At 41.4% G+C, this 23,969-nt stretch overlaps 2 protein-coding genes across 6 annotated transcripts in view; both read right to left on the bottom strand.

Annotated features, from left to right (window-relative positions):
* Nucleotides 1-4,214: 4,214 nt before the first annotated feature.
* Nucleotides 4,215-6,942, bottom strand: GP5 (glycoprotein V platelet; the record flags this gene model as incomplete). Its single annotated transcript, XM_082839519.1, has 2 exons — nucleotides 6,906-6,942; nucleotides 4,215-5,926 (listed from the first exon to the last, which is right to left on the bottom strand). Exon 2 carries the CDS (start codon nucleotides 5,922-5,924, stop codon nucleotides 4,215-4,217), a length of 1,710 nt encoding a protein of 569 aa, XP_082695645.1. The 5' UTR covers nucleotides 5,925-5,926; nucleotides 6,906-6,942.
* Nucleotides 6,943-10,891: 3,949 nt separating this feature from the next.
* Nucleotides 10,892-23,969, bottom strand: part of ATP13A3 (ATPase 13A3) — an 80,349-nt gene continuing 67,271 nt past the window's right edge. For 4 of the 5 annotated variants that reach the window (XM_082840047.1, XM_082840050.1, XM_082840048.1 and 1 more), the window contains 3 exons: nucleotides 22,758-22,838; nucleotides 21,063-21,152; nucleotides 10,892-14,358 (listed from right to left, as the gene is read on the bottom strand). In XM_082840047.1, coding sequence (XP_082696173.1) covers nucleotides 14,161-14,358; nucleotides 21,063-21,152; nucleotides 22,758-22,838 — 369 coding nt within the window. In that variant the 3' untranslated portion in view covers nucleotides 10,892-14,160. The remainder of the gene's footprint in view (nucleotides 14,359-21,062; nucleotides 21,153-22,757; nucleotides 22,839-23,969) is intronic. The other variant, XM_082840049.1, reaches the window with a different exon arrangement.

Genomic DNA, 23,969 nt, shown 5'->3' with positions numbered 1-23,969 from the left:
TGGTGCAGTGGTTGGGAGTCCGCCTGCCGATGCAGGGGACACGGGTTCGTGCCCCGGTCTGGGAAGATCCCACATGCCGCGGAGCGGCTGAGCCTGCACGTCCGGAGCCTGTGCTCCACAGCGGGAGAGGCCACAAGAGTGAGAGGCCCGTGTACCGCAAAAAACAACAACAACAAAAAAAGAAAAAAAATATAATGTAACAAAAGTGAAGAAATAGAAAATTGAACAGATTTATGACCATTGAAATTAAATCAGTAGTTAAGAGTAAACCACATAAACTTACACACCCATGGTAGCCAGGCTCCAACATGGCCCCAGTGATCCCTGCCTCCGGGTGTTCTCACTCCAGCTGGTGCCCTCGCACATCGACGAGGCTGACCTGCGTATACCAATAGGATACTGAGGAACTGATGAAATGTGGCTAGCAAGGCTAAGCTATAAAAGACACTGGCTTCTGTCTTGATATCTCTCTCTTGAACACTCGATCTGGGGGATGTCAGTTGCCTATCAGAATTCCAGCAGGGTTTCTCAGTGGAGCTTGACATGCTGACCTTAAAATATGCATAGAACTGTCAAGGGCCCAGAATAGATGAAACTTTTCTGAAGATAAACCAGGTGGAGTGGTGACTCTACCGAGAATTATCAAAGCTACAATAATGAAGACAGTGAGTATAAGACTAGATAAATAGGCCAATGGTTTAGGCTACAGGACCCAGAAACCAACCCATGCATATAAGGAAACTTGATAAATGACAGCTTTGCAAACCAGCGGGGAGAGAATGGACTGTGTGATTAATGGTCTGGGACAATAGGATGTATGTTTGCAAAAAATACAGTCGGCTCCCTACATCTCACTGTATACTAAAATAAATGCCATGTGGACTAAAGATCTAAATGCGAAAAACTTTACAACTTTTAGAAGAAAATAAAGGAGAGTAGTTTCATGGCTTGAGAGTAGGAAGATTTTCTTTTTTTATATATAAATTGATCCATTTTATTTATTTATTTTTGGCTGCGTTGGGTCTTCATTGCCGCGCACAGGCTTTCTCTAGCTGCAGCGAGCGGGGGCTACTCTTCCTTGAGGTGTGAAGGCTTCTCAATTCTCATTGCGGTGGCTTCTCTTGTTGTGGAGCATGGACTCTAGTCTTGCAGGCTTCAGTAGTTGTGGCTCCCAGGCTCTAGAGTGCAGGCTCAGTAGCTCTGGCACCCGGGCTTAGTTGCTCCTTGGCACGTGGGATCTTTCCAGACAAGGGCTCGAACCCGGGTCTCCTGCACTAGCAGCAGGATTCTTAACCACTGCGCCAACAGGGAAACCCCAGGAAGATTTTCTTAAGACAAGGGTTTTCTTTCAAAAGCCCAAACTATAAAGTTTTATTGTTAAACTTGACTAAATTAAAATTAAAGTTTCTGCTCCCCCAAAGATAGTATGAATAAAGTGAAATAAGAACAGAAAAAAGATACCTGCAAAGCATATAATTTACAGAAGATTAGTGTCCAGGATATGTAAAGAGTTCCTAGAAATCAATACCAAAAAGACAAAATGCCGCATTATAAGTTGGTTGACAGATATGCACAGATAATTCTAAGAATAAATCTGAACGTTCAATAGACATTTAAAAATAAGTTCAACTTCACTAGTTATCAGGGAAATATAAGATAAAACAACAATGAAATACAATTTTCTACCTATCAGATTGACAAAAATTAAAAATTCTGACATTATCAAGAGGTGGTAAGGATGTAGAGTAATGGGCCATAAAAAGAAAAGAAAAAACACTGGGAGTAAATGTCCATCAACAAGAGAACAGATAAACTGTGGCATATTCATTCAATAGAATATTATGTAGCTACTAAAATGAATGAACTAGAGCCAAACGCTTCATGTGGATAAATCTCAAAAATGTGTTAGCCCAGAAAGAAGAGTTGAAGAATACTATATGCAGAGGATGAGTTTTATGCTGGAGGTAGTTTCAAAATTTGGAGCAATGTAAATAAATGAGCCAAGGAGGCACATAAACACACACACAACCCCTAGTGAAGGGTGAGCAGAACCAGTTGGAGTGGGAGGGTGCCTAGTGCCAGAGAGCCTAAGAGGGGGGCACACAGAAGGGAATGCTTTAATCTGCTAGGACAGTCAGGGAAGACTTCACCAGGAGGAGACATGTGAACTCGGCCTTGAAAGAGAAGTGCGCCTACAATGCCAGGAACCCAGCTCTTTCTGCTCCACATCCAGTGGTTGTTGGAGGACCTATTTCTCTGGACCCTGAGCACAGAGCCTGACCACACAGGGCTGAGACCACCCACAAGTGAAGACTAACTTGAATGTTATCTCCAGTTTGAGGATGTTTGCTCTCATCTTTATATACACGGGGGGAGGGGGGGGAACAGCTCAAAGCTCTTCTTTTGAAATGATGACAGCAGTAATAATTGCTTGCCCTTTAATAATAAGAGCTACCATTTACTGAGCATTTACTGTATGCAGGGCACTGGGCTGTCATCAGATGCTTTATTGCCTTTAGTTCTCACAACAATTCTAAGAGGCACGTGCTGTTTATACATTTCCAGGGATGAGGAAACCAAGGCTTTGAGAATTCAGGTGCCTTGCCCACAGTCCTATGGAGTTAGTAGGTGGAGGGGGGATCTGAACCCTTCCGACTCTCCAGCCTGCGTTTTAACCACTGCTTCTCACAAGCAGACACCCAATGAAAGCAACAAGAGTTTTACTGTCTTCAATTGTAATAAATGAGAACGTGATCCGAGCATAATAAACTAAAACCCAAGCTTATCATTACATTCATGAACACCTGTCACTGTCAGGTGCTCCGTAAATGCTTGTGAAATGAGGTAGCGTTTAGTTTCAGGAAATGAAAACCAACACAGTGTCAAAATGACAGTCTTCACCCCTGTAGGAAGCAAATAGTAACTCACAGGCCCCGTGAACAAGCAGAGCAGCGCTTCACGGGCACGCATCCGTGGACACTGGGCGCTCCCAGCCCCACACTTAGACACCCCGAACGCCCCCGCTCCTCCCCTAACCCCCGTCCCACCTGCTCTCGTGCCCGCCCCTCCCCCGCTCCTCGGCGCTCAGCCCGGACCCTGCCGTAAGGGCTCTGCGCTGGGCACCGAGCTCCCAGAGGGAAGGCTGGGTTTTCTCTCTCTCAGCCTATCACACAGCGGACCTGCTCTGAAAATATGCTTTTGTGTGGATGGAGTTCCGCGCTCTCCCCAAAACCCCACAGGTCAGACATACATAAAGTGAGAAGAAACAGGACAGAAAAAGAACTGGAAAAATTCTTTTTTTTGTTTTGAAAAGTTCTTTTAAGATAAATTTGTTTATTTATTTATTTTTGGCTGTGTTTGGTCTTCGTTGCTGCGTGCGGGTTTTCTCTTGTTGTGGCGAGCGGGGGCTACTCGTCCTTGCCGTGTGCAGGCTTCTCATTGTGGTGGCTTCTCTTGTTGTGGAGCACAGGCTCTAGGCGCGCGGGCTACAGTAGTTGTGGCTCACGGGCTCTAGAGCGCAGGCTCAGTAGTTGTGGCTCACGGGCTTAGGTGCTCCGCGGCATGTGGGATCTTCCCAGACCAGGGCTTGAACCCGTGTACCCTGCATTGGCAGGCGGATTCTTAACCACCGCGCCACCAGGGAAGTCCAAGAACTGGAAGAATTCTGCTTTTCAAATAAAAGTAGATAAAGCGAGCACTCCATCTTCTCCGCTAGGAAAAGCCATTATCACTGGATTCCCCTGTATTCATGTTATTCATTCATTTCACAAACATTTACCAGACACCTGCCAGGTGCGGGAGGCGGGCCCTGGACCGAAGGTGGCTGCCTCCTTTGCACCTTCCCTCCGAAAACAGTGGAGAGAACCCTCCTTCCTGCCGGCACGGCGGGCACTGGGAGGGGCCTTCACTGCCCGCGCGCCCTGATGCACACGACGGAGGAGACAAAGGCACAGCAGGCAGCCACAATTTCTGACTGTAAATGGTATGGGGCGGGGGCGGGAATGGGAGGTGAGACTGAAAGGGGAAGAGAGAGGGAGAGAGGGAGAGAGGAAGAGAGGAAGAGAGGGAGAGAGGGAGAGAGGGAGGGAGGGAGATGGGAGAAGAGGAAGAGGAAGCAGGAGGAAGACAGCGGCAGCCCGTCGGGACTCTCTCCAGAGCCACGTCTGACAATACCCTGGTCACGTTTTAATTAATTGCAAGGTTTTACCATTGCCTCAAACCAGAGCTCTCTCTCTGATTAATTTCCGAAAGAGCCTGCCGAGTCGAATCATCGCAAACACTATGATCCCGGTTATTATGGCCTGAGCAGCTAAAAGCAGAAAATAGAGACCCCAGAACAGGCTCTGGTCCTGACTTTTGCCTTCGGCCACCGGCCGGGCCCACGCCCAGGACTCGGAGCGCTTGGGTCCCAAGGAAGCGCGGGCAGGGGCGGCGGGCAGGGTGGGCTGCTGGGGGCCTTCGGAAGAGCCGAGGGCAAGGCGGCGGGACGGCGTGCTCCCGGGGCGCGGGCAGCCGGGGTCGCCGAGGGGCAGGGCCCAGAGCGACAGGCCGGCGTGCGGCCCGGGGCCGTGACACAGCGGGGCCTCGGCTCGACCCACGAGGCCCGCGTGCCGCCGCAGCCACGCCAGGAACGGCCCCAGGCCACAGTCGCAGCGCCAGGGATTGTGCCCCAGCAGGACCTTCGCCAGCCGGGGCAGAGCCTCAAAAACGTCTCCGGGCAGTGTCTCCAGCTGGTTGTGGTCAAGCTGGACCTCCTCCAGGCTGCTGAGGTTGCGGAAGAGCTCGCGGGGCAGGGTCCGCAGCCGGTTGCGGCGCAGCGACAAGTGGCGCAGCCCGCCGAGGCCGCGGAGCAAGCCGGCGGGGAGGGAAGCCAGGCCGGTGGAGCGCAGGGCGAGCACCCGCAGCTCGCCGAGGCCCCGAAAGGCGTCCTCCGGGAGCACGCTCAGCCGCGGGCTCAGCGTCACCCCCAGGACCCGCAGGCCGCTCAGGTTGCGAAAGGCGGCGGCAGGCAGGGTGCGCAGCTGGGTGGCGTTCAGCCACAGCTCCCGCAGGCCGCCCATCACCCCGAAGAGCACCTCGGGGAGTTCCTCCAGCGGGTTCTCGAACAGTGTCAGGTAGGTCAAATTGTGCGAATGAAGAAAGAGGGCAGAGGGCAGAAACTCGAGGCGGTTTCTGGAAAGAGTCAAAGAGCTCAGGCTTCGCAGACGGTCGAAGGCGCCGGGTGCGACGGAACGGATGTGATTTCTGTGGAGCTGCAGCTCCATCAGGGCGCGCAGGCTATCCAACAGCCCCGAATCCAGAGACACGAGCTGGTTCGAGTGGAGCAGAAGCTTCTCAAGCTTAACCTGGACCCCAAACAATCCCTCGGGCAGGTGGGTCAAATTATTTCCCGATAAATCCAACAATTTCAGGTTCCCCAGGTGTGTGAAGAGGCTAGCAGGGAGGAAAGCGAGTTGGTTTTGGTTCAAAAAGAGCTCCTGCAGGTTAACCAGTTTCTGAAACATGTTTTGGTCAAGGCTCTTTAGTTCATTGCCGTCCAGAAACAACTGTTCCAAGAGCACCAGCTTATCCAACAGCGCGCCTGGAAGATGAGTGATCTTGTTGTGCGATAATCTCAGGGTTTTAAGTTTTATCAGATCGTTGAAAGTGCCAGGAGCAATGGCCGAAACGTGGGTGTCGGACAGCATTAGGCGCTGCAGGACGGTCATGCCACTGAAGCTGCTGTTCAGCAAGGCGCCGGGGCCCATTCGGAAAAGCAGGATGTGCGTAAGGTTGGTGGGCAAGCCGAGCGCCGCGATGCGCGCCACGCTACCCTGCGAGCACTGCGCGGCGTCGCGGAAAATGCACCTGCAGGTGGGTGGGCAGGGGAAGGGCTGGGCGCGCAGGAGCCCGAGCGCGGCGCACAGCAGAGCGCTCCTCAGCATGTCTGGAAAGGCGACCGCGGCAGATCTGTGGGCAACACACAAAGGACAAACGCTCGAATTTCAGTCTTGTAACCCTGCATGATCCTTTCGCCAGGATTATCACTGACTTTGAATGTTACCCAGGTACAAGTTAAGTCTCCCTCTTAGGAGTGCTGATTTTCCTGGGTGGTGAAAAGACGTTCATTCTACACTACGAGGCCTCGTTCGTTTTACTGATTTTCCACTCTTAGTTCAAATCGTTGAAATGAAAGCATTTTCAAGCTATGGAAAAGTCAACACCTTTAAATCTTTACATAGAGAGAACTAATTAAAATAATCTTTCTCACAGTCAAGCTCACAGACATCACAGAGCAGTGTGCATTGTGAACATAGCCCTGCTCCTGACTTCATGACTTAGCCTGGGGTGGCTATGACCTACAGCCCTGAAGGGAACAGCAAAGTCTGTTAAAACAGCAGCGACCATCACCTGATTCCTTTCATCACAGTCATGCTGTATCTTCAGTGCCAACTTACTCTAAAACAGGACCACCCCATCATAGTGAACCACACTGAGAAAAGTAGGTAATAGTACCTATCACTTTACACCATGCATTGTTCTCAGCACTTTATTTAAATTAATTCACTTAATCCTTACAATAACCCTACGAGTTAGGTACTAATATTATCCCCAATTAAAGGATGATGCAACTAAGGCACAGAAAGGTTAAGTAACTTAACCAGGGTCCCAGAGCTAGAATTTAAGAGTAGTATCTCTGATTGAGCCATAAATAAGGAGCTATCACTTCTAAGATGCTTAAATAAAAATGAGTACTCGTGGCACTGAATTATCTGTGAAATACAGCAATACTAATCGGCCAAAACAATGTTTCCTACATGTAATTTTAAACGAATTGCTTCTTGTACTAAATTTTATTTCTTATCCGTACAGACTAACCGAGCCCTCCAGTTGCCCATACTAATTTTTAAAATATTTGGCCTTACCTGAAATGGTGCTGCACCCCAAAGCAACTGAAAGGCTTAGAGCTTTGCGTGTGATCGGGCACTTTCCAGAGGAAGAGGGAAGCATCCTTGCATCCTGAGGATAAAGGCTTTCCCAGAATAAAAGTCACGTTAAGGACCCTATCTCAGAGGGCATATTCTGGTTTTTAATGACGAATATCTTCAAACTTTGAAAAAGAGACCATATATCACCCAAGTCCTATGGCCAAAGCCGAATGATAAGAGCAGGAGGGAGAGCAGTTTCTCCCCAGAGGCACAATATGACTCTGTGATGTGTGTCCAGTAGTGACACAGCTGGGCCACTGCAGCAACCACACCCCTGGTTGGGCTACACTTCCTTTGGGTGTTCCTTTTTCCGCCGTTTTGCTCCAGTTCTACTCCAGTTCCCCTCTCCCCCTTTTAGGAATAAGGCTAAGGACATTCTCAAGTGCCCTACTCATTTTTTTTTTTTTTTTTCATTTTAGGAGTAGTAAAGCTAAAAACATTCTCAAATGTGTTCCATAACGGCCTTGCTGGGTTGAAGGAAGGGTGTCCACATGTTCAATTGAACATAGGGATGTCAAACTGCTTTGCAAAGTACTTGTGCCAATATATGCTGCCGCCTGCTGTGTATGACAGACAGTTCCTGTACATATCCACCCATGCCTTGGAATTGATTTTTTAAATTTAATTTTTGCCATTCGTATGAAATAATTGTCTCGGTATGGTTTTAATTTTTCATTTCCCTATTGAATTATGAACTTGAGCATCTTTTCATATTTTTAAGGGACAGTTGTGCCTCATCTTCTGAGAAATTTGGGTTCTTTTGACCATTTTTCTATATGCAAAGTATGTATGATTGTGTCTTTAAAAAACTGAATTGTAGGCATTATTTATGTATTCTGGATACTAATCCTTTGTCAACTGTAGGTGTTACAGATATTTCATCTAGTTTGTGCTTTGCCTTTCCACCTGCTTTCTGTCTTTTGATGGACAGAAGTCTTAATATAGGCAATTAATCTTTAAGATTTGTTTTTTTATGTCTATTAAAATAATTCCTCCTCTCCTCTCAAGCCAAAAAATATTCTCCTATAACACCTTATTATTATATTTTAGAATTTTGTCCTTCGCATTTAGGTCTTTAATCTGTCTAGAATTGACTTTTGTGTATGATGTAAGTACAATTTTATTTTTTTCCATTAGGATAACCAGCTTTCCTATATATGTATATCCCTTCTTCCCTCAGAGCTACAATGTCAGCACTGTCATAAATCAACATCTGATGAGTGTTGTGTGGGTCTGTTTCTGGGCTATTTGATAATCCCTATACCAACACCACACTGAAATATAAAGTCTGAAAATATCCAGTGTTTTATGAAGTGTGAAGAAGTAGATATTCTTATACTACATTGGTGGGAATATAAATGGTAGCAAACTTTGGGGAGGAAAATTTAGTAGTATCAACCAAATTTTAAACATACATATTCTTTGTCCAGCAGTTCCACTGCTAAAAATATATCCTATGGGAATGCTCATTAAGACATGTACACAAAAACTTATTTGCAGGATTTTAATAGAAAAAAAGAAAATCTAAATGACCATCAACAGGGAAGTAGTCGTTTAAATTATAGTATATCCATGCAATAGGATGCCTTGCAGACTTTGAAAAGAATGGATTTGAGCTGCAAGTACTGACATAACTTTTAAAAATTATTTTTGGCTGCGTTGGGTCTTTGTTGGTGCGCGTGGGCTTTAGTTGCGGCGAGCGGGGACTACTCTTCGTTGCGGTGCACGGGCTTCTCATTGCGGTGGCTTCTCTTGTTGTGGAGCACGGGCTCTAGGCACGCGGGTTTCAGTAGTTGTGGCACACGGGCTCAGTAGTTGTGGCTCGTGGGCTCTAGAGCCCAGGCTCAGTAGTTGTGGTGCACGGGCTTATTTGCTCCGCGGCATGTGGGATCTTCCCGGACCAGGGCTCGAAACCGGGTCCCCTGCATTGGCAGGCGGATTCTTAACCACTGTACCACCAGGGAAGTCCCTGACATAACTTTCTAAAACACACTGAATGACATAAAACAAGGGCAGCATAGCATATAACATGGGGTTCTATGTGTGCAGGATTTTTAAAAACATATGAGCATATATATTTTTTCTAGAACAATACACCCAAGAAACTTTAGTATTCCCCCCTTCGGGGGAGAAACCAGGAAAAAGGTGACTTCCTTATATACCTTTCTGTGAGCTTTGAAATTTTATCAAATGTGCTTAATGTCACTTAAAATTTTTTTAATGCAAATATAAAGTGATTTGGAAGGGAAAATGGCATTATTTAAGAAAAAAGGTAGGAATATAGGTATTTTAAAATACTGGGAAAAGTCAATGCTTGAATTGCAAAAGAATAAACATTAACCTCTGAAATCTGAGTGCAGTGGTACAACAGAAGTGGTTCTTAAATTATTTTATCGTTGGGAAAAAAGTCCCCCAAATCGACATTGTCAGGTGTTATAGAAAAGGAACTGAAATCTATTCAGCCTTTAGTGTCGCCAAATGCAGTCGAAGCCCATTAAATGCTGAAGGGACTGAAATGATCTTCTAAGCATATGCAGTCCTAAAACACAGGGAAAGCCACGGAGCGGTCTTTCCGCTTACATCAAGGGAAGAAGCTCCAGAGCCTGGAACAGCTCCCCTGGTGACCAGTGAGTCAGTCACACAGGCAGACCAAGTGAAAGGCCCCTTGCCCATCAGATGCCAGAAGCCAGCATGACAGAGGCCTGGGAAAAGGCACTGTGGGATAATCAGAGTACGACTTCGAGTCAAGTTCGGGTGAAGCTTCTTTAGCCCATTTCCCCAGGAAGATCTCCCGTGAGAATTACCTCCAAGTTTTATTTTGAAGAGAGGACATTATGATGGGCCAAGAAGGGAACACTGGGCACAGAAGTTGCAGACAGTGGAGGAGCAGAGTTGATCCAATGAGCAAATTGATGACGTACTGAGAAGTACTTTGAGCACTGAAGTAATGACGGCACCAGTGTTTCAAGTCCTTTGGATTTTGGATCCATGAAACAATTCAGGAATCTGCTGTCCTAAGTGGCAGCTTCTGTATCAGTCACAGAACCCTGGCTTACAGGGTTTGGCCATTCAAAACCAGGTATCTACCGAATGAGATATGCTTTTCTTCCTCCGTGGGAGAGACTCCAAGGCCAGGGCACAGCAGCGATCTCTCTGTACTTGTAGAGTAACCACAACCCCAACTTGGTACGGGGACAATCTCTTTCAAACTCCTAGAACTCCCTCTGTCCTTCCCTGCAGTATATACCCAGAGATGGAGGGGGAAAAGGAAGGAGAGACATGCAGAACTGTATTGCCACCTGCAGGCTGTGGTGCAAGGGACACGATCATTTGCTACACAACCCACAGAGAATGGAAGGAACTTGGGCTCAAACTAGGTCTCACACCAGCCAACCATCCACATGGCCCACAGCAGAGGACACATGGCTCCTGCAGAACCTGTGACACAAGGAAAGCCCTCCTACCCAGGCACAAGGCCAGCACATCCTGCCCTCTCTGGGATTCCTATGGCCAGTAGTCAGCTCCAAGGTCTCCTGTACCATGGAGCGCTCTTCTTGCATCCATGGATGCCGCTTCCCCTCAAACTTACCATGGCTTACATGGCATTAGTTTTGCGTCTGATCTTCCCAACTACTAATAAATTCCAAGTCCCTAGTCTTCTATTTCGCCATTTCCCTCAGACCTCCTGATGCTTAACATTTGGCTCTACACTGTATCTGACTGATGGGTTTCCACGGGCCGGTCACAGACATGACGTGGTGTGTGGAAAGTTGCATTATTTTCTTGAAAAATTCAAAGTTAAAAAAAAAGAGAGAAATGGGGGAAGTATTAAGCAGGAAAATAAATCCAGAGTATTTGGGCAGTATTCATGCAACTAAAGAGCAAACAAACGTATATAAAGACACAGAAAAAAGAAATGTTACATATATTATTCAAATCTTTATTTTGAACAGCTTCAATCAAAAATTTTTCATAAGGTTATTTACAGTGCTGAATGTACAATTCTGAATGTATGCCTTTTTGACATCAGGGTACCATTCTTGAGCAGCAATACTATTTAAAAAATATAAAGATGCAGTATCATTTCTGATATAAAGTTACTTAAAAAAATCCAAAGTCTTAGGGAATTCACAAATCATAACAGGAAGTAATTATTTTATTAATTTAATGTGCACATAATTACCAAATCTTAATACATTAAAAATATGTGTAAATGCCTACAGACTGTACAAAAATTAACATTTTGTTAAAAGTTCCCAACCGCCTCCCACCATAAATATACAAAAAGCCTATTTTCAGATATGTCAAAACTGCATGCATGAAATCTTAGAATGTTTTCTAAAGCTGGAATTTTGCTCTTCTCTGGACATTGGATCCATAGCCGTTTGGGGGAACAGAGTACATAAACACTGATATAATTTTCCATGCCTTTGAAACTGTGCAGTAGTTTCATAAACATGGGAAACAAAATGAATAGTAAAAACTGCAACAGTTTTATTTAAATGCAAGTACAATTTGGAAAGCTTTCGAATGTAGGGATTATAAAACTAATATAAAAAGGTTTTACTTTGTTGTTGGCTTAGCCACTTTTATTCAAGCATTATTTGCAGCATTGCTTTACAGCAGTTGGTGCTAGAAGATACAAAACATATAGTTACCACTATTTATATCTGAGGGAGGAAAAAAACCTTTAAACAACCCTGAGGGAGACACACATTAAAAATCTTGTTATTTATTTAAAAAGTTAAAAAGTTACATATTATTTAACAATTACTTTCCTGGACATTTCTGTCCTTTAGGTATGTGCATAAATAAAATTTAAATCAGCAATATTTATTCATCTTAATACGTCAAAATAACATATGTACAGATTTTAAAATTTAGATCTGTATACACTCAAATAATTTAATGTGAAATTCAGAATCAAGATTACTATGTAATGGTGACCTACAGAGAGAGGACTCATCTATCTATGGCACTAAGTAGGACCCACACCTGGACTCACAGGCATTCTTCAAATCACATTCTGGAAGCCATCCATTTCAACCTGAACAACCCACCTTGTCTATGTTCAAATCTAACCTCCTACAAATGCTTTGTCCACCTACCTAAAAACCTCATTCCTTTGAAAACAATATGGACAGATGTGATATAAAACCCTTATAAAATCTAAATGTTAAAAAAGGGGGGAGGTTGTCAAAAATATAGCTCTTTATGATCATGCTCTTAAAGATGTTAAATACAATCTGACAGTTGGATTTTTAAGCTGCTACTTAGCAATTACTTTAATTATATGCTTCAGTATTTAAATCAGAGAATAAAATTTACAATTGTGGGAGATCACTGAAGACTATCACTCGTATGTACTGGAAGTGAACTGAATGTGGAAATTATAAAATGATAAAGAGAGTAACTATAAAAACAGTGCTAATCACAGCTCAAGAGGTCTAAGATGCATAGCTTCATAGAATCATTCATGGAATAATTGTTCTTATCATCTAATGTGTATTAATATAGTATCATACTGTTTTGATGGAAAACTTTGATTATATTTTTGTAAGAATCATCAGTGGCCACAGCAGTTAACAGTGATCCTGAGTGTAACATACATTTTTCTACAGTTAACCAAAAATCATCAGGTCTCTGCAGCATAAAAAATGAGAACCATTTGGTTTTATGGTTCTGGGTAACATTTGATCAAATTGGTAAATATGTATCAGGAAAATAATGATCAGCTAGAAGTAGAAAGCACAAGCATGCTACCGGTCAAGGAAGAGCACAGGATAAGATCACACAGTCTTAGTATTTTAGTGTCCACTTTACAGCAGTATCAGTTTTCTTGTTTATCAGAACTTTGGTCTTTGCCAAACTGCTGGATCTTACCTATAAAGGCATTTTTAAATTACCTTAATTTTGTTTAGAATTTAAACATTAACCAGGCAAGACAGAAAGGTGAAAAATATCTTCCACATTTCTTTTGGCTCAATGAATGACTCTTCTTTTAAACTTTATTTCATTTTTTTTTTCCTCCCAGAAATTTCCACAACCAAATACGCTCATTCGTAAACACCCAATCCAAAATAGGTAAACTCTGACCTCTGGCGCCACCTAATGGCATAAAACAAACTCGCCAGGTTCATACAGCTTTGAAAAAATAGCAGTCATTCAAAACCACTCATTTTTTTAAGCCTCATTATTAACAGGAGAGACATACATCAAACCTTTAAAATTTTAGGAGGTAAAATTCTAACTCAAAAAACTAAAAAACAAAAAACTATTATCCTATGTCTTTAGGTAATTAAAGACGTAGGAGAAAATAAAAACACATTTAAAATAATATAAAGCCTGAGAGGAAAAAAATAGGTATGAAGAGATATTAGAAAGGGAGATCTACATCTACTGCCAAAAGAAATCAGCTTTTTTCCTACTGAAAAGGCTTCAACAACATTTAACTAAAGCAAATTATACTACTGACACCAGACGTAGCACAAGATCCATTTAATAGCTTTGAGGGACATCTCAAGAAGGCAGTGAAGCACCTTGCTGATTAGAAAAAATAAAACCCAGGCAGTTTGTACAGAAAATATAAAACCATAAATGGAAATTACCTGAGTTGCAACACCATAAAACTCACTCCTAACTCTATGCTATTAAAGGGAACTGGTGGTATGCATACTAAGTCTTCTTTGGGAGAAATACTGAAATCAAATAAAAACAGGCTTTGTACCTATTTTCATTGGAGGCTAATTAACACCCATTTTATTTATCAACCACAAATTTAGGGCCTGTAAATAAATGATGACTTTTTCTAATAAGGGGGCTGTGAAAATAAATTTAAAGGCATAAACTAAAGTCTTAGAAGCTAATATCTAAACACCTTCCAGATACCAACTTTCTTCTGTACCCTATAAAGAGTATCACTGAGGATAACAATCAAGCCAGTTCTGGAAATATATATAATATTTAGAGTTACTGAATGAAGGTATAGGACTTTGAAGTTTGATTATTAATTTAACTGGCAGGCTAATCTCTTTTTGTTTGTTTTGTTTTAAAAAAAACCCTCAAATCAGCTACTATACTGGAAGGGACATAAATTGAAAGGGTGCCATTCTGACGCACAGGATCAGGTTAAGTCCTACGTTTACATTCTCCTCAATACTGCTACTAGAATGCCACTGAGACGGATGCACTGCTATGTTATGGTGATGATCTGACATGATCCATTCTCCTTTACTAAAGCTTTCGCTTCTGTTGTTGTCTGAGGTTTTGGTGGCCATTCCGGGTCAACCAAGAGCTCCTGGGCCAGATACATGTACTTGGCCTTTGGCATCTTCTTCCTACAGTTCAGGGCCCAGGACAAGCAGCATTTTCCCCACCAATCCACTGACTCCTAAGAAAATAAGGAAAAAGAGGAACACCCAGTAGATTAAGAGCTGTTGTTTTTAACAAGTTTGTTAAAGCACAGTTCATCAGCACAGAAAAATAAGAGGAAATTACTTCTGGGCACAACAAATACATGAAGGAAAGAAAAAAAAATCCACGCTTAAAAAACAGTCAGCTTTCCATTATTTAGGAACATTATTTTTTTAAGATTATATTTCTAAAGTATCCATGTAATTTATACTTCATTTTATTTAGTTCTATGTTCCTACTTCCTCCTGTATGCAGATACATTTTAAAAATAACTTGTATATCTGGAGTCTGTGATTCCATAACATAAAACATCTGATGTATTAAGGATAACTTCGAACTATTCAGAGAAAAAATTTTTAATATTTAATATGAAAACCCTCGTTCTATTCTAAACTATCTTTTGGTACTACTGCTTCTAGCAACTTAACCACCTGATCATTTTTGAAAGAAAACAGTGTAAAGATACCACTGCTACTGTTAATATCACCTTTCAAAGCATTATGTAAATACTGTTAGGTCAAAATCAGAACTTAGATCATGCTTAATGTCAATCACTTCTTTTAAAACCACATTCTCATTAACATAAAAACAATTTTATTTTATAATGATGGTTTCCCCTTGGTGCTCCACAACTGGAAAGAGGTACATACAAAACTATAAAGCAAGTACTAATTCTTAGTATTATTTCATTATAAAAAGCTCTGCTGTCACAGAATTCCTTCGGATCAATCCCAATGTTTTTACTGGATGTGATCTTAGATAAATAGTTCTTGAAGAACAAGAAAGCAGAGTCCCTGGTTATTGTACAAAAATGTAAATTCAATACAGGCCCTCAGAATTTGTCTTAATTGGAACCGGAAATAAATGAAATAAAACTAAATGACTATACTGAGACCTGTAGTTATATTCACCTCTGAAGAACAGTCAATTCTTAACTATTTTGGATGTTTCTTCTACAAAGCAAAATTTAAATCCCAGGTTGTTTTGTTTTGCCATCAACATATAACCTAGGCTACAACCAGGTCTAAGCTCAACTGAAGTAAAGATGACCCTTGAGCAACACTGGGTTTGAACTGTGCAGGTTCACTTACGTGTGGATTTTTTTTAGCAAATACTACAGTACTACATGATCCACAGTTGGTTGAATCTGCAGATATGGAGGAACCCTGTATACAGAAGGCCTATAAACTATATAAATCATAGCAGATTCTTGGCTGTGGGGAGGGTCAGCAACCCTAACCCTGGCATTATTCAAGGGTCAGCTGTAATCTCACAAAATTCCGGAAGCATTCTAATGTTAACTCTCAAAATATCTTCATGATCAAGAAAGGCAAATTTGCTATAACACAGACCCTGAAACACAGGTTTCTAAATTGGCCAATGGAGAATAGCAAAAATACTTTAAAATGAAAACTCTTTAAAACTTTTTCATACTTTGACTTGATAGGTCTCATCGTACTGAGACAACCACCAGGAACCTACTACTCTCTCCTTCTTCAAAACTGGGGGTGGGCATGCGGCAGAGAGCGTGATACACAATAACGACATGCTTTTGAAGGCCTTCTAGTTTACTCTGTCGACAAAACAGTGTAAGCTGCACCATTACCAAGAATTTAAAGGCAAAGACTGTGGTTTGTCACAAGTAAGCTATATTAGATCAGGGGTGGGGTGGGTTAGTGGGGATACAGATTAGGGGTGGGGTGGGTTAGTGGGGATACAAATTTGAGGATTATTCATCTAGTAGCCTCTTTATTGTCATAGCTAAAAGCAGAGTTATTACCATCACCTCAAAGGAAGTCCACAAGAAAACATTTAGCATTAGAATATAGAAGAGGTTAGCTATAGGACTCTTCAGGTGATCCAAATAACAAAGAATTCCTTTTCAGTATAGGTGTATACATGACAAACCTTAATATTTAATCTGAGGCGACAGTTCACTACTTGGACCTATCTCTTCCCCAATGTGTTTAAATTCTTCCGTCTAATTGCAGGGGAAAAAAAATTCATTGTTCCTAAATCAATGTGAAAGCTGTCACTTTTTATTTTACAGCAAGTAGCATTGTTAAAGGATCACAGAAAAGGGCGAATGGTGAATGCTGACTTTAAAAAAAAAAAAGGCAGAAACATATAAGCCTTGTCTGTCCAGATGAGCCAGCTGGGCTGAAAGCAATGCAAAACAGGCTGAGTTAAGGACAGTCACAGCCAAGTGTATTCAAATGTAAGACATACACACACACACACAAAAAAAATAATAAAATCCATCATTTCCCCACCTGTGGAAAATGAGGCAAGCAATAAAATTAAAATGAAATCCACTGCAAACAGAATCACAATTGAATCACAATTCACATTAATGTGCATGCTTTTTTAAACAAAAATCCTCATGTCCCTATTAAAAGCAACATACACCTGTTATAATTTTAAAAATAAATTCAGTCACAAGGAGCACTAGGGATCCCCCCCCACTACAATTAGACTCATATTTTGTTCTTGTACCCTCACCTCCCCCAAACAGCATAAACAAAAAATACACTATAAGCAAGCATAGGCTTGTTCATTTACAAACACAAGCATACCACAGACATCCTTAAACAACATAATTCACTGGTACAGAAAATAAACAGTGCTACAGGCATGCTAGAATAGAACTAAATCGAGGGAGAAAAGACAGTGGCAATAGGACAAAGGCAAGCACTGCACAAGGAGAGGGAAAAGATGAAGCGTCACGGGGCTTAGAATGAGCACCAAGGCCTCGCCTAACATCTAGGGTAAGTCTCTGAAGCAGAACACAGGAGCCCCAGCAACTGGATCTTGTGATTTGCTCCTGAAAGGAGTGGTTAAATAACCAAGTGTATCCCTCAGAGAAGGCAAAGTGGCTACCACAGCCCAGCAGAAAAAACACAAAGAACTTTTAAAAAGATCTACAGCTAAAATTCTCCTGCTTTTTAGACCAGTCCAAGCTGCTCATTCCAGAACCCCAATGCCAGCTAACTCCTAGCAGTGTCTTTTAGGAAATGTTTTCATAGGCAGTATGTAAGATATAAAGCCATGCTTATGGGGAAAATGTTGTAATGGTGCTGTGGTTTTCATAAAACTCTTCTTCCATACCAATCCTGAATATAAGACAAACACAATCAGAATGAGCATTCTATCTAAATAAACTCGAATAATATCCTAAGTGGCATAAAGACTACAGCTAACATCTGGATTTTTCCCCCAAAAGGGAAACATAATCAGGACACATTCTCAGGCATTATCAAAATACATGACGGTATGACTCCAGTTCCACATCTAACCACTAAGCAGCCTCAGTTTACCAGACACAGGGTAGGCACAAACGCTTCTTCAAAAGAGAATATGAAGCACAGATCTCAAACACGGGTAAAGCTGTACAGAAAAACACAGGTGATGGGCCCCTCCACTGAAGACTTCTCATTCAGTAGATCAAAGGTGGAGCTCAAGGCATTTGTGATGAGTATCCTTACTTGAGAATCACTGCATCTCAGGAATGTTTTTTTTTTTTTCTTTTCTTTTTTTGTCAGAGAATAAGTATTAACATCTGGAGCTACTAAAGATCACTACAGAAAAAAAAATAATTAGTTACATAAAAGTTTTAACTTTGATTATTTACAAATGGTTTATTTAACCTGTTTTCAATTTGATTCAATGGACATTTACTGAGGCCACTGTGCATTAATAAGAAAAAGAACCACTGTAGGAAATAAGTGACTATTATATAAAAATCTTTCTGTATCTAAATTAGATTAGCTGTATGTATGTTCAGCGGGCCAAATAAACATAATATCTAAAATGTCTACTATTAAATAAAATGACACCTAAAGGTTTATTTCGTTTTTAAAGACCAGATGGAGGCTTTCTGTTACAGAAATATTATGTCCTGGGCCCAGATAAAACTGAACCTGAATTCCAGTTCTAACACTGTTTCCTCATCTGTGAAGACACGGATATCTTCAGTCTCTCTACCCTAACCTCTTAGGTGGTTGTAACAACTAGAGAGAATTTATACAAAATGCCTCACAGTATCTACCATAAAAAGTAGGTTTTGAAAACAGTAGCTGTTCTTTGTCTCCATTTTGTCACTTGATTGTTCTATTAGTTTGCATCTCTGTGGCCTTATAATGTGAGACAGTGTGGCACAGTGGAAAAAACACTCCTCTTGAAATCAGAAACCTTGGCTTCAACTCCCAGCTCTGCCACTCATAAGCTGCATAACCACGGCAAGTTGACTGAATGCTGTTTCTTTATGTATAAAACGAAGTTAGAAACACCTGAAGATTGGAAGGATTCTGGAGGTGTTACATAGCTGTCTTGCAGATCACCAGATATTTTGGACGTGGTTACTTGAGATTTCTAGGTGAGGTTCTCGACTTCATAACTCAACTGCATTAAGACCTGGAGCCTAGTCCAGGGTCTTTAGCTGTGAAACTTCGAACCTTACTCAATGGTGTCTGGGTTTGTATGGTAAGGAAGGAATGAAGAAATATGGCTGTTCTTCCCCCGACATTAACAGAGAAGGTTGAGAGCTGCGATCTTAGAAGACCTCATGGGACTCTTGGTAGGAAAGAGCACAGAATGGGCTCCTAGGTGTAGCAGGTCACTCTCATCTTCACTTGCTTTTTCACCTTATGGCAGGCTTTTTCAGCCTCGGCACTGCTGACATGTTGGCCCAGACAGTCTTTGTCGTGGGCGCTGCTGTAGGATGTTTACTCAGCAGCATCTTCAGGCTCCACCCACCACATGCTAGGAGCAACCTCACCCCCACCCCCCACCCCCTGCCAACTGTGACAAACAAAAACGTCTCCAGATACTGCCACGTGTCCCTGGGAGGATGGGGGCATTACCCTTAATTGAGAACTACAGCCTTACAGTAATCTGACTAACGGATGGGCTCTCCAAGGGTCACAAATATGAACAGTGAGAGCAAACTACAAACGGAAGCGTTGGAAGATGAAAGCACAGCATTCTGTGCTAAGAGGTTATAAGAACTCTCTTTTCTGAAGCCAATGATTTAAAAAATGCTTTCTTAAAACATGACCCTAGAAACTGAAGGCCAAACGTCTTGTCTACTCAGTGGTGCTCAGAACTGGTAAACACATGGGGCCGGTGGGAGCCTCCCTGCTCAGACCACTCTCTCCCCAGAACACTTCAGAGGTACAACCTCACATAAGAGGCACAAACTCTTAAAAATAATGAGGACACAATTTTAGAAAAAAGATGTAGCAAATTATAGAATTTTCTGCCATTTAATTTTGGTTGAAAAGTAAGGAAGGCTTTCCAATTCGAATGTTTTAAAGGAGCTTTATGATACCCACTTTTGACTTAGGGTACAGCTCCTCTTCAGAACCTGCGTTTCCTGTTTAGATCAATAGTTGGAGATCTCTTTGGAAAAGCTAAAAACAATGGAAATGTTTTCCTTGGCCAAGTCCTTGCCAGTACAAATATTTTATATGAGGACTGATGATAGGACCCAAAGTTAACCCTTTGAAGCAATGTAGTGAGGTAACCAAGACACAGAGGAGATGTAGCTCAGGGACTTGAGCCTCTCTCTAATACAGCTCTAGTCATACTTACTAGGGACAACTGTGCCTTACACTGCTTTGAGAAAAAGAAACTAAAGCAGATTCCAGACTTATCACATTATTACAAAACTATCCTTACTCATCATCAAGCATTAGAAAAGGAAATGGCGGTCTACAGAACTTCTTATAAAGTGATCCTGTGACACTACTACACCAGGCATCAAGCCTGATGAATTACCAAAGCAAAGCTCAGGACACAGCTACTCAGGTAAAAGAAGGCTAAAAATAAGTGAGTGACCCACGCCAGGGAATCCTCTTGAATTCGGAAAGCTGCTTTCTGGCTTGGGATGAGTGAAAGGTTTAGAACTCATGTGTATAAAGCATATCGCCCACCTACAAACAGCAATGGGCACAATAATGAGGGAGTGGAACTTTATGCTGTCAAGTTCTCTATACTCAAAAAGCTGCTCAGAGCTGTGATTCAATGGTACTGGTTTAAAAAACAAGACTAACCTATATTTTCTATCAAGAATTTCAACATCCTAACACCAAAAAATGGGTTTTATTCATCTGCTTCTCTTTTCTTTTCACCACAAAGAAAGTCAAAAGTCCTTAAACCATGGTTTGTATAAAAATGAACACTATCTCTCTGAAAATGTTTCTAAATGATGAGAGACATATGCTGGGGAAAACCAAAAAGTCACCCAAAATTAAGGCACAGTAACTGACAAGAAATCAGAAATAATTCCTCAGAATTTTGACCTTTGGACTCTGATCCATGAAGAAACAATTCCCATTCCATAACTTTATTTACATGAATCTCATTTAGCCTCTAATGGGACTCATAAAAACCGAAAACATAAAATTTAAGCCACACAGAAATGGAAAAATTTACCACTGAGAACAAGACCTTCACACACAGAGAAGATACGGATTGGAATGGAAAAGAGACTTATGAAATTTCTGAAGTCCTAAAAAGACTGTAACAAATATTTGCCATGAATCTTCTAGGACTCCTTACAAAAAAATGAAATGCCAGGCATAGAGGAAAAGGTTGAGCAACACACAACAGAACACCACCCTACACAATGCAGAGTACACAACTGACGTGAAGAATTGAGAGTAAGGGCTGATTTCCAACCTGTGGTGGCTGTGTGGTGGTGAAGCGATATTCTCCTTGTTTGTCTCGATTGAACACAACTTTCCAAAGGACCATGTCAAGGAAGAAGTTCTGAGAGATAGTCCAGCGAGTTAAGAATTAAAAATGACTATGTCATTGTTTATTAATGCGTACATTTAAAAAGGCTCACACAATGCTGAGACATACGTGAAAAACATGATTTGGCTTTCATATAGAGGATTTCAGTTTATATTGCAAAAGGACAAAGAATAACAACAGGACTTTTGTAACAAATATAAATCATCATAAAATTCTTGATAAATTTTCTACGAAGTATAGCTTTTATATGAATCCTCAGGGCTTTCCCATATTAAAATAATGCTTATAATCTGAAGTATTTTTCTTAACAGTGAATTGAGTTATCTCTATCTATATACAACTATATCTATATGCATATGATGAAAAATAATTCTCTTGATAGTAAGCAAGAATAAATTAAGGGAGATTAAGAAAGGATTCCCTAGAAATTCTGTTTTATAAAAAGATTTTATCTTAAATAACATTTGAGTGAAAAGATGAACTTATACTATAGAAAAAGGAAAGCTTTTAAAGTACAGTATCTTGGACATGCTTTCTACTGTCCATAAAACAGCAAAAATACATTAAAATGGGCAACCTAAAAAGATCAGTACCGTAATAACCATGCTGTCCACTATGGCCCCAATTTAAATACCAAGTCATCTTTTAGAAAAATATCAAATTAAACATAATTTCCAAGTCTACAGCCATTATCTTTAAAGTATACATGTTTCCCACAAATTACCTAATTTTAATTCAAAAGCCTACTCTATGAAAGCCTTAACTTAAAAATCACAACTGTATCTCCTTCTTCATTTGGCATACTGCTACTGTAAGAGTGAATAATAGTAGCTCTGAGAACAGACCAAATTTTATTAATAAGCAGCAAGTGAGAACCTACTATCTCCTTTTAGAGAAGTTGACCTAAAGGCATCCTAGTAGGAGAATAACTATACAGTATAAAATTGATCAAAGAGTACTTAAGACCTCTTCCCTCTAAGGAAAACTTAGAAGTAAATACCAAGGAAGAAGTTCCAGCAATCAGGCTGAGACTGGGTAAGTTCATCATGGTCACTATTTTACAATTTCAATAAACTCTCTAATGATTAAGATTTACTATACTTCATGGAGAGAGCCCCCTCCCTTTCCTCCCTTAAATGGGAGATTTTACTGTACATCACAGGACTTGGGTGGTGCTCTGATTTCATGGCCACTGGTTTACCAGTTTATGGGCCACCTGAGCACCAATCTTCTCTCCTTTCTCTCAGTCACTAATTTTTGATTTATAACTGCTTATTTTCTCCCACCTATGACTTCAGCTAAATCATCTCTCTCTTTCTTTGGCCACGTTGCATGGCATGCGGGATCTTAGCTCCCCAACCAGGGATCGAACCCACACCCTTGAAACTGAAGGCACGGAGTCCTAACCACTGGACCATCAGGGAATTCCGTCCTATCTCTCAATATGACTATTATTAGCTCATGGAAAAGTTGAGAAGAGAAAACTAAATGAATTTAACTGCAATGAAACTGAAATTCTTTGTGGGCTTCCATAATGTATCCATTTCCCCCATTACCATTAAATCACCAAGAATTGCAAAGCAGCAAGGCAGCCACTTAATTATGTAAAGTGCTTACCTCTACCATGATTGAAACAAAGGCATTGACAAGAACAATGATGAGCATAGTTACACGCCACTGATATGGTACACACACTATCTGTAAGACAAAAATTATGTTAATATAGTACGTAGTTGATATTATAGCATTATATCGTAATTTCCAAATTTATTTAATTCCTATTATACACCAAACACTTTCACATACACTATCTACTCAATCCTCAACAATGCCACAAGGTAGATACTATACCCACTTTTCAGATGATAAAACGCTAAGTGAAGTAACTCAAGGTTTAAAAGACACATTAAAGTGGTCGAACTTAAGAGACAAATCCTATTCAAACTCAAAAGCCCATGCTCTACTAGATCATGAATTTCTAACAAGTCTCTATTTAAAAAATAAAGTCCTATCTTTAAACAATGAAGTAGATACTGATCTAATAATGAAGTACTACTCAAAACTCTACACTGTTTAAAGACAAATTCATAAAAAGAACTGTGCAGATCAATTTAAGAAGGAAGTTTTCACTTTAAAACCTGTGATTAATTTCTAAGGCCTAAAAAAAAGAGAAGAAGAAAGAAGGAAATAAATCTCCTCCATACATTGATCTCTTTAGTCAGCAAATATTTACTGAGTACCTAGGTACACACTAGTACCTGTGTCAAGTGCCGAGGAGTGGCATGATAAAGCATGTTTTAGAAAGACACTTACGGCTCAGCAAGGATTTGAGGGGTGGAGACTGCTATACTGATCCAGGCAAGAGACGATGGTAGCCTGAACTACAGTGGTGGCAGACATAATGAGAAATAAATATATCTGGTCTCAGATATATTTATATCTGAGAGTTGAGTTATATATAAATTGAGTTTATATATAAACTCAATTTCCTGAGTGGTGGGAGAGATAGGAATATCTTAAACAGAGCTTCTAAATCCCCTGGAATTTCCTGGGTATCAGGAATGTTTTCGTTCTAATAAGGCTACTCTTTTTTTTTTTTTTTTTTTTTTTTGTGGTACGCGGGCCTCTCACTGTCGTGGCCTCTCCCGTTGCGGAGCACAGGATCCAGACGCGCAGGCTCAGTGGCCATGGCTTACGGGCCCAGCTGCTCCGCGGCATGTGGGATCTTCCCGGACCGGGGCACGAACCCGTGTCCCCTGCACCGGCAGGCGGACTCTCCACCACTGCGCCACCAGGAAAGCCCTAATAAGGTTACTCCTGATGGGCTTT

This window comes from Leucopleurus acutus (assembly GCF_964270905.1).
Source record: "Leucopleurus acutus genome assembly, chromosome: 5".
Taxonomy (NCBI): Eukaryota; Metazoa; Chordata; class Mammalia; order Artiodactyla; family Delphinidae; genus Leucopleurus; species Leucopleurus acutus.
The sequence above is the reverse complement of the archived record's forward strand: the minus strand, read 5'-3'. Positions and strand labels throughout refer to the sequence as shown.